The sequence below is a fragment of the Bubalus bubalis genome, chromosome 10 (genome assembly GCF_019923935.1).
Source record: "Bubalus bubalis isolate 160015118507 breed Murrah chromosome 10, NDDB_SH_1, whole genome shotgun sequence".
Classification (NCBI taxonomy): Eukaryota; Metazoa; Chordata; class Mammalia; order Artiodactyla; family Bovidae; genus Bubalus; species Bubalus bubalis.
In genome coordinates, this window is record NC_059166.1 from 92107482 (window position 1) to 92122330 (window position 14849).

Below are 14849 nucleotides of genomic sequence, written 5' to 3' on the forward strand. Positions count from 1 at the left end.
GCAGAGACATTACTTTGCAACAAAGGTCTGTCTAGTCAAGGCTATGGTTTTTCCAGGAGTCATGTATGGATGTGAGAATTGGACTGTGAAGAAAGCTGAGCACCAAAGAATTGATGCTTTAGAACTGTGATGTTGGAGAAGACTCCTGAGAGTCCCTTGGACTGCAAGGAGATCCAACCAGTCCATTCTAAAGGAGATCAGTCCTGGGTGTTCTTTGGAAGGACTGATGCTAAAGCTGAAACTCCAATACTTTGGCCACCCTCATGCAAAGAGTTGACTCATTGGAAAAGACTCACACTGGGAGGGATTGGGGGCAGGAGGAGAAGGGGACGACAGAGGATGAGATGGCTGGATGGCATCACTGACTTTATGGATATGAGTTTGAGTAAACTCCGGGAGTTGGTGATGGACAGGGAGACCTGGCATGCTGCGATTGATGGGGTCGCAAAGAGTCAGACATGACTTAGTGACTGAAGTGAACTGAACTGAAAGTCATTTGTACTGACATCCAACTTCCTTTTCCATTTAATGGAGCAGAACAGAACTACAAGATCTAATCGTCTGACATGGTACCTTTAAAATTAATATAACATCACTGTGTATTTCTGTCAGCTCACTGTAAATCTAGTTCAGAAATATATCTAAAATAATCAAGTGTGCCAGTTTCATCCAGCTCATTAGAACTGATTCAAATGTATTCTTTTTAATGGCTGAGTAATACTCCATTGTGTATATGTACCACAGCTTTCTTATCCATTCATCTGCTGATGGCATTGAAACATGTATAATATCATATAAGAAATGAATCGCCAGTCCAAGTTCGATACAGGATTCTTGGGGCTGGTGCACTGGGACGACTCAGAGGGATGGTACAGGGAAGGAGGTGGGAGGGGGGTTTAGGATGGGGAACACGTGTACGCCTTGGCGGATTCATGTTGATGTGTGGCAGAATGAATACAATATTGTAAACTAATTAGCTTCCAATTAAAATAAATAAATTTAAATTAAAAAAAAATAACCTCCTAGAAATATTAAAATAAAAAATAAATAACCAATCTTCTATTGAATAACAAAAAAGAATAAAATAAAATAAGAGAATCAACTGCACCTTAGAGACTGCAATGAACACACATTCTTGGGCACTTGGATACTGAATAAATGAATGAAAGAATGAATGAATCCTAGGCCTCATGGAAGGCAGAGCATAATATCTTCCCTCCATGTACTAGATTAAAGAAAGCTAACAAGAGTAGAAATTTAGAATATGTACTGAAGATAAATGGGCCTTTTTATTTGACTTAAAACAACAACAAGAACAACAAATTTTGGTTTGCATTATTTTCTGTAAGTCATTTTGGGGAGAAAAAGTAACATCCCCAAAGTATTATGAAGCAGCATTGGGTTCATTTCTGTTTTTAAACATACTTGGGAGCAAATTGAATGTACTCAGAATGTTTTATTAACCAGAACATTTAGTTTAACTAGTTTAATTACTGCTCTTTGGGAATCACTATGATCAGTGGCAGCTCCTGGGTTTGGTCTCTGTGTGGGATAAACTGCACAGAACGCCCACCTGCACAGTGACTGGGCACCCAGCTTCAAAGATCTCCAAGGGACCAAGAGAGGCGGCTGACAGCAGTTCTCCACGGTGACTGGACTTTACCCTGAAAATTCCTTTAATGGGAGCAGTAGCTAAATGATACTGGAAAAGGGCCAACCTTTGCTTTTATCCTGTCAACTCAGAGAGGTGGTTTTGCAGCTCAGTAAATGCATATCCTCCTGAAGTAAAAATTCCTTGACAGAATAAGCTGTGTCTTATTTCTGCTCAGTCTCTGTAGTTCCTGTGTAGTTCAGGTCCTTACACAAAGCATGAGGTCACATTATTGAACAAATACCAATCAATTAACACTCTAATACAAATGGGAAAGCCGAGAAAGGTATCCAATGACTGAAAATCATGGGAGAAGAATCCAAATCCTCCATCTCACCCAGTCACTCATTCACTCAATTTAGAGAAAAGGGAATCCTAAACTTGGCATCCATTCCATGAAGACTATAGGAATAGCTTTCATAAAGCCTATGCTTCAGAAAAAATTTTCCAACTAGGAAAAAGTACAGGTGGTTTTCTGTGTCATATGCAATCCTCTGACAACTTGCATCTTGAGTCCATACTTAAATCTCCAATTAAAGAGGAAAACTGCAGCTCTCTGTTGCCAAATTATAGATCTATTTCTTGGCTCACTGAGAAAGGAAACTGCTAACGACTGTAAACAGTCTGTGTGATAATTTTTTTTTTTATGGAAGTATAGTGGACATCCAAATTATGTTAGTTTCAGGTGTATGGTGTAGTGATTTGACAATCAAGTACATTATGAAACGACCACTAAGTCTTGTCACAGATCATCACCAGATAAAGTTATTATGATGTTATAGACTATATTCTTCATGCTGTATATTACATCCCATGACTTATTTATTCTACAACTGAAAGTCTGTACCTCTCATCCACTTCATCTGTTACACCCAACTTCCTGCTCCCTGCCCTTCTGACAACCACCAGTCTGCTGTGTCTATATAAACCTATTTCCATTTTGTTGGTTCATTTGTTTTGTTTTTCAGACTCCACATTTAAGTGAGATCATCTGGTATTTGTCTTTCTCTGACTCATTTTACTCAGCATAATGCCCTTAACGTCCAACCCTGTTACTGCAAACGGCAAGATTTCATTCTTTTTTTATGGCTGAGCAATATTCCATTATATATATATATATATATATATATATATATATATATATATATATATCATGCTCTTGCCTGGAAAATCCCATGGACGGAGGAGCCTGGTAGGCTGCAGCCCATGGGGTCTCAAAGAGTCGGACACAACTGAGCGACTTCCCTTTCACTTTTCACTTTCATGCATTGGAGAAGGAAATGGCAACCCACTCCAGTGTTCTTGCCTGGAGAATCCCAGGGACGGGGGAGCCTGGTGGGCTGCCGTCTATGGGGTCACACAGAGTCTGACACGACTGAAGTGACTTAGCAGCAGCAGCAACATATCTTCTTTATCCATTCATCTATTAATGTACATGTGATGAATATTTTTAAGTTAATTGCTATTTAACTCTATGTTACATATTAACTCTAAACATATTTAAACTTCTTTAATATGCCTTTTTCTATAATAATTTCATCAGAAATAAAAAATAACCTCTAGTTTATCAGTTATATACACTAGTGAACTTCCAAAATGAAAAGCATAATTTTTAAAAAAATTATTCACTGCATCTCTGATTACTCCCAGATTTAAGAAATAATAGGTAGATATTAGAAAGCCTTAGAGCAATTTTAAGGCTTCACTCTCTGATTTCTTCAGAAACCTGAGCCTAACTAAAACCCAGGAAAGAGAGTTCTCTAAGCTTCACATCTTTCTAGAGGCCTTGGTGAAGTGCTGCAGGGCAGTGAGCACATTAGGTGGCTCTGTCTGCTCATGCAGGACACTCCTGCAGCCTGTAAGCAATTATAAGGTCAGCGCATCTCCTGATTAAGAGCAGACAGCTTTAAAAGGAAGAGAAATCAAATTATACAATGTGGTAAAAAGAAATGAGGAAAAACCTCATTCCAGAAATATGGATGCCAAGAGAAGAGGAAAAAAACCAAAAACTAGGAGCAGTTTAATTTGGGGAAAGATGACGGGACAAATGAAGGAAAGAAAAGAAGAAATATCAAGGGTTTCCCCTATGTGTATGAAGGAGGGGAGCATGGAGCCTAAATGGAAGACATTTATACTAGTGTGAAGAAAACACAAGTATTCTATTAGTTTAAAGATAGAAAATTCGGACCTTCAGCCATTGTGAAATGTAAACAAGCAATTGCTGCTATTTTACGTGAATTTTAGTTATCCTGCAATGAGAGTATAAGTTTGAAATATGATGTTTATAGGAAATGTTATTAAGAAGTTATTATAACAATCTGGGTTCTTAATATAAGTGGCTGTACAATTAAAACTAATAGAACTTAAGGAAATTTCTCTTTGAAAACTAAAAAATTATAACATTCAAATAGTCCTCCTGGTAGCAATCAACTAGGTAAATTTTGATTAAAAACAAAGGATAAAAATCTGGGCTTGATGCCATAGGAGATACAAAAAAAAAAAAAAAGGTACTTTGGTTTCTTTAGGCACAAATTATTTGTGAAGCATTAAACAATCCAATTAGAAAGCAATGCAAGAATGTAATTAAGGAGTAAAATACATGTTCCAAATAATAAAAGCTTTGGGAGGTAAATAAAAGGAAGGAAATAAGCCAGAGCTATCAAGAAAAACTTATGGAAAAATTAAAACTTGGGCTGGTTAGAATTCGGAGACAGAGAAACAAATGTTGCTAATACTAAAATAATTATTTCGTATATACTATATTGCTAAGAGCTATACCAGACCCCAGAGCTGTTTTTAAATTATACCATCCACATGAAATGAGGGGCCTGGGCCCACAAGCACCACCCATGATCAGGATCCAGTGGGTAAGAACGCAGGCTCTCAGTCAGCCTGCTTGGTTCTGAGTCTTTCCTCCAGGAACTCGGGGGCTGACTGTGGTCAGGTCACCACCATTCCCCTTGACTCAGCATCCTGGTCTGTTCCCCAGTAAACTTCCTTGAGGTCAAGGTCAACATCACTCCCCTTTTTGAACCACCAGCATTGAGCACATTCAGCGGTACACACAATGCCTGTCAGGTGTTCATCACAATTCATCGTTTAAATAAAAAAGAGAAATTATAACATGATAGTTCATGATGCTGTAGCTGAAGCTCCAATACTTTGGCCACTGGATTCAAAGAGCCGACTCACTGGAAAAGACCTTGATGTTGGGAAAGACTGAGGGCAGGAGGAGAAGGGGATAGCAGAGGATGAGATGGTTGGATGGCATCACCGACTCAATGGACATGAGTTTGAGCAAACTCTAGGAGATGGTGATGGACAGGGAAACCTGGCGTGCTGCAGTCCATGAGGTCGAAGTCAGACACGACTGAGTGACTGAACAACAACAACATGATTATAAAAGATCATCCTGCCACGGACTGAAGAAGGAAGAGAGCTTCTCAAATTACCTCCCAGGTACTATAAATGGAAGCAACGGACACTATGACTAAGTGTGTAAAAAAGTTTTTTCTTTATATACAGTTAATATCTTTCAAAGTATGATAAAAACTCCAGATGATCTTTTTATTTCAATTGCATCTTATTCAAATGCATTATTTACTTGTAGAGAAGCAAAAATAAGGTAAATGTAAATATTTGCACTAACAAGTTCTCTGCTAGGATAGACTGTATATGCAATACATGTGTGCAGATAGAGACAAAGATTTAAAACGGAAAAAGTGCAAAGCATTTTTCAGTTTATAAACAGATGACTTCAGTAGCATTTAGGAAACTGATCACAAAGGATCAAAAGGATCACCTAAAACTCTGCGAGCCATCAAGCAATTTTTAAAATTATGAAAAATGCAGTTGTGTTGGCCAATCTGTCTCCCATGTTGAAACCAAATAACACTTCAAATAGTATCCATGAAACGGCTGAAGGAAAAGAAAACTGTAATGAAAACATCTACCCATCGTTAAACACAAGTGGAAGCTGTGGCCGCCCCGCAATTGTGCTTCAAGCAGTTTCAAAAGGGCCGGCTGGGTGAAAACTTGCTGGGCTGAGCTCTCATCTGCCAAAATAGCCATTTGCAATTAAAAATTAAAACCACTGGCACCTGTTCTTCGCAAGCAATTATTAAAAGACGGCTGGCTACCTTCCTGGCTTGTAGTGGTTTCTGCATCAAGACTTCATGCCATTTTGAAATATTCTTCTCTTATGTTTCATTTTTCTCAGGCCATAAAGTTCCCAAGCCTAAGATTGTAACACTTTCAACATTTCTAACTGTAATATGATCCTCAAATACTACAGCACTGTTTCAATTTCTGAAAACAGATTGATTTGAGCATTTTATGTTTTATTATACACGTGCATTTTATTATACATATATATTTTATTAAAATGTTACTAGATTAGCAGGGCATAAAGCAGTGTAACTTGTACAAGGCCTCACTGTTTTTAAGGGAAATCAGTGGTTTTTTAAAGAATTCAGGAGCAAAATTAAAAGGCAAACATCAATTTCCGCAGACAGAGGCTTAACTCCGAACAGAATACACATGTAAATAAAAAAGTCACTCATCAGGTCTGTTTGAGTCCTGACACAGGGAGTGGCCGAGAGAGTCAAATTCCATCTTCCTCCAGGAAGCCATCCGTGTATTTGAGGGAGGTGTTGGGTGTCAGTAAGGGCTTCAGTCTGCAAGCATGAAGTATCTTCTATGTGGCGGACACAGGTCTGTTTGCGGGTGACACAGCAGAGAAGCGGACAGACAGCCTCCCCCTCACCCCCCTTAAGAAACTGGGCAGAGACAGGCAACAAACAAACCCTTCCTCCTCCAACAGGGGAGTGCTGTCTTCTGTTTAATTCTTCAGAAAGACCCCCTTGACTGCTATGCGGCCCACAGACCTCACCAGGAGTTAGGAGTTAATGCGAGTAATTAGGAGGTGGCCCTGCAGCTCAGAGCTGAGGAAGGGAAATTTTGAAAAGATCATGTGGAAGATCTGAAAACAGTGGTGTGGGGAGTTAGGCTAATCTTGATCTCAAAGACACTACATTGCTAAGTATGTGTGCTAAGTTGTTTCAGCCGTGTCCAACTCTTTGTGACTTCCCCCCTGGACGGTAGCCTGCCAGGCTCCTCTGTCCATGGGATTCTCCAGGCAAGAATACTGGAGTGGGTTGCCATGCCTTCTTCCAAGGGATCTCCAGGGATGGAACCCCCGTCTCTTAGGTCTCCTCTCTTGGCAGGTGGGTTCTTTACCACTAGCACCACCTGGGAAATCCGCATTACTGAGTATGCTATGCTATGCTAAGTCACTTCAGTCGTGTCCGACTCTGTGGGACCCCATGGACGGCAGCCCACCAGGCTCTCCCGTCCCTGGGATCCTCCAGGCAAGAACACTGGAGTGGGTTGCCATTTCCTTCTCCAATGCATGAAAGTGAAAAGTGAAAGTGCAGTCGCTCAGTCGTGTCCGACTCTTAGCGACCCCATGGACTGCAGCCTACCAGGCTCCTCCGTCCATGGGATTTTCCAGGCAAGAGTACTGGAGTGAGGTGCCATTGCCTTCTCCGATTACTGAGTATGGGATGTGATAATAAAATCTTGTCCTATTTTAAACTATTAGTTTAAATGCTATATTAACAACAACAACAAAAATTATTTGCTGCTTTCAGTATTAAAATTCAAATGTAAGAAGAGAGAAAATATCAAGCCGCTCATTACAAACACTCCTTCCCCTTCAGATAAGACTTCAGACCCTCACCACCCCTACTACTGCAGCTGCATCACAAACACTGCTGTGACTGATTCACAGATGGGATTTGGAGACCCAGGAAGGTGAAATTACTCATTCCAAGTCACAAAGAGAATTAGTGGGAAAGGTGGAAGCAAAGCAAAGACTTCCTACTTCTGGACCCATACCTTTCTCCTCAAGTGAATCATCAGTATCTTCAGTTCAGTTCAGTCGCTCAGGCACATCCGAGTCTTTGCGACCCCATGGACTGGCAGCAAGAAAATCACAAACGCCTGGTAATTCCTTCAGCTTTGCTTCACTCTGCAATTCCTCTATGGAAAGTTTCCAAGGAAAATGATTTACTTACTCATAAAGCAAGCTTTTGAACTGTGGTGTTGGAGAAGACTCTTGAGAGTCCCTTGGACTGCAAGGAGGTCCAACCAGTCCATCCTAAAGGAAATCAGTCCTGGGTATTCACTGGAAGGACTGATGTTGAAGCTGAAACTCCAATACTTTGGCCACCTGATGCGAAGAGCTGACTCATTTGTAAAGACCCTGATGCTGGGAAAGATTGAAGGCAGGAGGAGAAGGGGATGACAGGGGATGAGATGGTTGGATGGCATCACTGACTCAATGGACATGGGTTTGAGTAAACTCCGGGATTTGGTGACGGACAGGGAGGCCTGGTATGTTGCGGTTCATGGGGTTGCAAAAAGCTGGACATGACTGAGCAACTGAACTGAAAGCAAGTGTTTATGGAGGGTCTACTAGATACAGGGCACCTTGCTAGGTGCTTAGGACTCAGAGAGCTGTAGGAGGTTTTCTGGAGGGGAAGTTCACCCTCTCACGGGAGAGACAGACCAAGTAGCTAACAATGACCACATGGCAGGGCAAGCACCACAGTAATGACATTCCCGGGGCCGGGGAACCTGAGACAAGAAGCACCTATATTAACCTGGCATCCAGGACATGAGCCCAGGAGAGGTGATCTTTGAATTGTGTTTTGAAGAAGCTGTAGCAGTTGGGCAGCCAGAGGGTAAAGAGTAGGGAAAACCCCAGGGAACAGTGGGAGCAAACACTGTCTAGCAGAAGACACAAGACAGCAAGGCTGGTACTCTGGGGGGGGGGGTGCGTTAGAGACGAGACACGAAAGGGGGCACAGGCCACGTCAGGAGGGGTACTGGGAGCCAATCCAATGAATCTGGAGTTAACTTACACTCCTGTCCCCACCTTCCCAGTGCCCAGCCATCCCCAACCCGCTTAAATCCCATGTGTGATGTCATCTCAGTGAAGCTGCTTCAGCAAAGGCCACCAGCGACTGCCTTCATCACTAGCCAATAAAATCCTAAGACATCTCTTCTAGTCATTTCTGCAGCAGTGGAAACACCAACCACGGCTCCTTCCTGTACACGTCTTCCTTCCTTTGCTTCAGTGAAGAGAAAGTCTCTTGGCTTATCCTCCCCGGCACTGAGTTCGCGGTCACATTTCCCCAGGTCTTCTGTGAGCTCTTAACCTGCCCCCTACTGCCTGCCGGCGGGAGGTGCTCCCACCCTGCCCTCCACCTGTCCTCGTCCCACTCTGCATCCCTGGGCTAACTCACTCCTCCTCTTGATTGCTTTCACCAGCACTAAACTGCTGGCAGCTTCCAAATCTAGATATCTGCTCTAGACATCAAGATTCTGCTCCAGATTTGAAAAAGCGGTCCTTCCTTCAAATATATTTTACTTATTTCTGCTCTCTTCTTGACAAAACATGACAGGTGCTGGCTGCTGGTCTAAGACTCAATGGAGAGAAACCGGGTACAGCAGGTTCACTATCATGTGTTTATTCCTTGCAGTCTCCCCCCGAATGACGTACAAACATCTCCAACTCACTGAGTGCAAGTCTGGACTCATCATGGTCCCTGAATGTGTTCTCGCATCCTTTGTCCAGTATCTTAGTGAATGGTACTTCTGTTCCCCCAGTCACCCAGCTCAGAGACATCCTTTTCATTTGGAGTGATGAAAACACTCTGAGTTCTACCTACTTAACTGTTTTCTAATTAAATCCCTCCTTCTTGTCCCCAAGGTTGCTGCCTGAGCTCCTCAGGAAGTCATCTCTCACCCGCCTGTAACAGAGCGTGGCACGATTCATCAGACATCATTGAATCCTGTCGATTCATCAGACATCATTGAATCCTGTTCAACAGATATCCATGAATTTATGGATAAAAGAACATGAGAATGAGTGGGAAACTTGGCCAGTTGCTGAAAACTTCTCACCAGCCACACTGGTTCTATTTGGTACCTTTCAATCCACTGACTGAACCAATGAAAGCCACATCTTTCTGAAATTCCTATCTGATGACATCATCCCTCTGATTATCAGCATTCAGTGACCAGTTGTTCCTACAGGATAAAGACTAGATTCCATGGCTGGCATGGGAAGTCACCTGAGGTCAGGGATGTACGCTATTGCTCTGCCCTCTTTTCCTGAGGTTGTTCTCATCCTATAAATACTCCCCAGTACCCGGAACTACTGACATGATTCCAATTCCACGTCTTTACCTATGCTTTTCCCTCCAGCAAGATGGCTCGCCACACTCCCCTCCCATCCTTGCTTTCACACCTGAAAATTAACTAGTCATTTGCCAAAACTCAGCTTGTGCTTCCCTTCCTCTCTGGAGCCTGTGCTGAACTTTCCACCCTGGGCTCCACTCCCCCCTCCTTTCCTACAAGACTCTGTACTCGCTCCTGGAACAGCAGCATTTCACTGCCGTTCACAGGCTTGCACTCACCCCCTACTGGAATCTTTTCCCTTCTTAAGAATGGAGGCCCCCACCTTGTTAATCTGGGAATTAGCACAAAATGGAGATTCAAATATTTGCAGATGGATTGATGAATAAATGGAGGAATAGATGGAGAAGGGTCTTGGAAAGATTACAGGCAAGGAGATAATGTGATAAGATGTGCATTTTAGGAAAACACTGCTGTCAGAGCAAAGAGCTGGAAGGCTCATAACACAAATCAGAGAATATTACAAAGAATCCAACGGAGATGTACAGAGAAACAGGGAGAGTACCAGTAGCAAAGGAGAGAAGGGAATGGATCTGAAGGAAAAAAAAAAAAAAAAACAACTTATAAAGTGAACACAGAGATTTTACTGATCGTATGGGTGGCCAGCAGGAGCACGCTTGAGAAAAGTGAAGACATCAAGAATGGCTTATAGGTTCCCAGCTTAGAAATAAAATATCTATACATTCTGATCCAAAGCATTAAGCCAGGCAAAGATACACCACAAATTTATATATGGAGCCAATCATGCATTTGGCTTCCCTGATAGCTCAGTTGGTAAAGAATCCACCTACAATGTAGAAGACCCCAGTTCAATTTCTGGGTCAGGAAGATCCATTAGAGAAGGGATAGGCTACCAATCCCAGTGGGCTTCCCTGGTGGCTCAGAGGTTAAAGCGTCTGCCTGCAATGTGGGAGACCTGGGTTTGATACCTGGGTTGGGAAGATCCCCTGGAGAAGGAAATGGCAACCTACTCTAGTATTCCTGCCTGGAGAATCCCATGGACAGAGGAGTCTGGTGGGCTACAGTCCACAGGGTCACAAAGAGTCAAGACACGACTAAGCGACTTCACTCACTCACTCACCAACCCCAGTATTCTTGGGCTTCCCTTGCAGCTTAGCTGGTAAATAATCTGCCTGAAATGCAGGAGACTTGAGTTTGATCCCTGGGTTGGGAAGATCCCATGGAGAAGGGAAAGGGTACCCATTCCAGTATTCTGGCCTGGACAATTCCACAGACTACACAGTCCATGGAGTCGCAGAGAGTCAGACACGATGGAGCGACTTCACCTTCTTTCACTTTCTATTAAACTAAAGGGCAGCTGAAAACAGGAAACCAGGAAACATGGTTGCCTGGTAAATCCTAAATTACCATAAAAAAAGAGACTTTCCTAATCTCCAGCGATTCATAAAGATTGGAAGAAAGTATTTATAGCAGGTCATCTCTTGCTCTTTCCAGCCATCTCATCAGTGGGCCAGGGATATACACACACACACACATACACACACACACTTGAAACTATGCTTTATACCATTAAAATACCATTACAATCATGCTTTTTGCATATTTAACAGAAATGTCTCTTTACCCGAAACATAACTTTAAACATAGTTTTCTTGCTTCTTGGCAATGAAAACACAAATCAACAGAGTAAATCCATCCCTGAAGTATACACCTCATTCATCACAGTACACTTGTTCTTGGCAAGAACCATAATGTGCTACAAAAACTGTTATTAAAGTAAGATTTGGGGATTCCCAGGCTGGCAAGGAATTAGTTACTTACACTGCTTTAGAAATTGTTTTCTTATAATTTCCTTTATTATTAATGGTCTTGTTAGACTTATAGTTCAAAGTAACTTTCCTTTATTAATCTAATGTATAAAGCCCAGCTATTCTAAAGCTCACTTAAATCATAAGCTGCTGCTGCCAAAGACGGCCTGTCCTCCTAGGCCAGCTGTAGTTGTGCACAACCTCCCAGAAGATGATTCCGACTTTGTATCACCATGAGTCTAGCACCCCCTGCCACATCACTGATTCCTTAGTTTCAGACTCTAGAAATTACTAATTCAAAGGTTTACAATAGCATGTGGTATTAATAAGTACATAATTTGTTTTGTTTCTACCACTAAAGACACTGGCTGACTGATAAAGACCGGTGAGTAGAGAATTATTCAAACTTGAACCTCTTGAACAATCATTTGTCAAAAATTTAAGATTCTGTAAGGCCAGAAAAACCTGTTATATCCTAACATATTGAAAATAAAATGTTGCATTACAAGAAGCCCTCATTCATGTTCAAGGGCAACACTTAGCAAATTCAAAGCATGAGCACTAACCAAGGTTGTCTTTAACCCTTTCTGAATATACAATACATAAACTACCAAAAATTCAAGGCCGCTAAGTAGCATCATATTGTAAAATCAGAGTTATGAATATTCTGAGCAAACTCTTGAAAAAAAATCATCTTCCATACAGTATATACTTTGTTGCCAAACTGAGCACAGATCATATTGCTAAATGTTTTAGTGGATTCAGACAGGTCAAAATAATTTATCAGGCTCATCAGGTAATAGGATTAATTATTATATCAACTCAGAGTGGATGAACATGTAAAGTATCAGTAGTGCTTCTCCAAGTCTAGCATTTACAACAGTAACCACATTTAAGGAAATGTGAATCTTGCAAACATTATACTTTTGATGTAATAATGATACTACACAACTTTCTCCTTGTGTACGTTGTAAGATGGAAAGTTGGCTGGAATATTCTGCCTAGTGCTAGATGTTCACATCAATCTGGGACTGTAAAATTTTCCAGACACCAGCGCCCCACCGATTGTAGACTCCACCAATTTCCTGACTACTACGTGGTAAAATTCCAGGCTCACCTATTTACAAAACCAGCCCCTTCCTCCATGTTATTTCAAAAATGTTTCTGGACTTGCTGCCAATCCTCCATCTCAGGTGAGAGCTGTGTTTCGATGACATGCCCCATTTCTAAAAAAAAACACCTAATTCATGTCTTCCAAACCTTTTTTTTTTTTTTTTTTAAACTAGGAAACAAGGAACCTATCAGGGAGTGCCTGCAACTTTCTCTACTGGCCTCCCAAGACTGAGACCTTTATATTCCATTTTGACAAAAAGAAGCAGAAAAGGGGAACGACAAAGAGAGGAGAAAAAAGAAGCAGAAAAGAAAAGATGAGGGTGTAACGGCATAAAAACTACCGTAAAATGTCCACATAAACGTAATTCTAACAGGAGATTGAATGAATGGACGTTGTGGGAAAAACAGTAGTAAACTTTAAAGCCACTGAAAGGTTTTAAATGCCTCAGGGAAAAATAAACATTTGCTTCCAATCATTTTCTCATTAAGCATTCTCTGTTAGATGGTGAGGCTTACTTAACACGCACACGCTCTGGCTCCAAACCACCAGTGCCAACTTCACCCACTGCCTGATCCCAGTCCCCGACGGGCCATGTGCCCCGCACCTCTGCGCGCGCCCCTGCGCGCCAGCGCCGGACTCCACGCCGGCCTCGTCCTCGGCGCCTGAGCGAACATCACCTCGCCAGGCCCTGCTCGCCTCCTCCAGACCTCTGCCACCTCTGTGACAGGAAGGATTACTTGCACGGAGAGATTTTCCGTTAGCTGCGGCTGAGATGGCTGCGAGGCGTGTTTCCGGGCGCGCTGGCAACCTAGCTGCTGTCCCCACCGCGCAGCGGCCTCCCCAGCTCCGCCCTGGACCAAGACCCAGGCCTGCGCCTCGCCTCTCTGAGTCGCGTCTACCCCGCCATCACCTCCTAACCTCTCCAACACTCTCCCAAGCTCCACGCGGGCGCACGGTCTCATGCGCCTTTCTCAGCTCCCGGGCGCCCCCCTCGGTTGGAACGGACGCATCTCGAGACCTCATCGCTCCCAATTATCCGCGCAGCCCGAGTCCCGCGCCTGTCCGGCTCTGCCCCTGAGCGCCCAGAGCGGCCGGGCAGCTCATTGCGTGCACCACGGGGAAGTCTCCGTCTGCAGGGGCGAGGGGGTGGGGCTCAGGGACGTGGCAGGCGCCAGAAGGGAGACCCTAAACACGTGCAAAGAAATAAAACCCACCACGTGCGCGCGCGAGAGCGTGTGGGCTCGTGTGTATGTGTGTGTGCGTGTATACGCGCGCGGCCGGCCAGGGCGTGGGCGCCGGGCGTCCCGGGGGACCGGGCAGGAGGGTACCCCCGGCCGCCGCGGTGCGGGGGGCGCGAGGGGGGGCGCGGGTACTCACACGAACGCGTGGTAGACGAACGCCCAGCCGCGGGGCCTCTCCAGCACGTTGTACAGGTAGTTCTGCAGCCGCCGGTACTTGACGTTGCGCCGGCAGCTCTGGCCGCTGGTGTAGGAGAGCGGCTTCCCGAGCAGGCTCATCCGGGCGCCCTGCTTGCCCCGCCGGCTCTCCCGCAGGCCGCCGCCACCCAGCGCCGCCGCGCGGGTGCCCAGCAGCAGCAGCCCGTCGCCGCCGGCGGCCGCCGAGTTCAGCAGCGCCCTGGCCCGGCCCGACTCCACATCCTTCATGCCGCCGCCCGTGCGCCCCCCGCCCGCCGCCGCCGCCGCCGCCGCCGCCGCCGCCGGCGTGCCGCTCCTCACCCAGAGCCCGGCGGCGCCGCCCTCCTCGCCGCCCGCGTGCTGGCGGGGCATGGCATCACCGCGGGCACCGCGAGGGGGGCCCCGGCGGAGGGGGCCGCGGCCTCATGCGCGCCTGCCGCTTTCGAGGAGGGAGCCGCCACCGACGGGGCGCCCGACGGCCCGCGAGCTGCGCGCCGGGGGGCGGAGAGGGCGCGCGGAGGAGGCGAGGAGTCCAGGTGTCCAGTAGCCTTCAGCTCCTTAGGCGAAATCGGGACGTGTCGCGGGGGTGTCACTCCAAGAGGGCTCCTCCAGCCCCTCGATCCCCGCGGCGGACA

At 44.8% G+C, this 14849-nt stretch overlaps 1 protein-coding gene across 3 annotated transcripts in view; it reads right to left on the reverse strand.

Moving 5' to 3' along the window:
• Positions 1 to 14599, reverse strand: part of KCNQ5 (potassium voltage-gated channel subfamily Q member 5) — a 609119-nt gene extending 594520 nt beyond the window's left edge. For all 3 annotated transcript variants that reach the window (XM_025295041.3, XM_025295039.3, XM_025295040.3), the window contains exon 1: positions 14177 to 14599. In XM_025295041.3, coding sequence (XP_025150826.3) covers positions 14177 to 14586 — 410 coding nt within the window. In that variant the 5' untranslated portion in view covers positions 14587 to 14599. The remainder of the gene's footprint in view (positions 1 to 14176) is intronic.
• Positions 14600 to 14849: the final 250 nt, after the last annotated feature.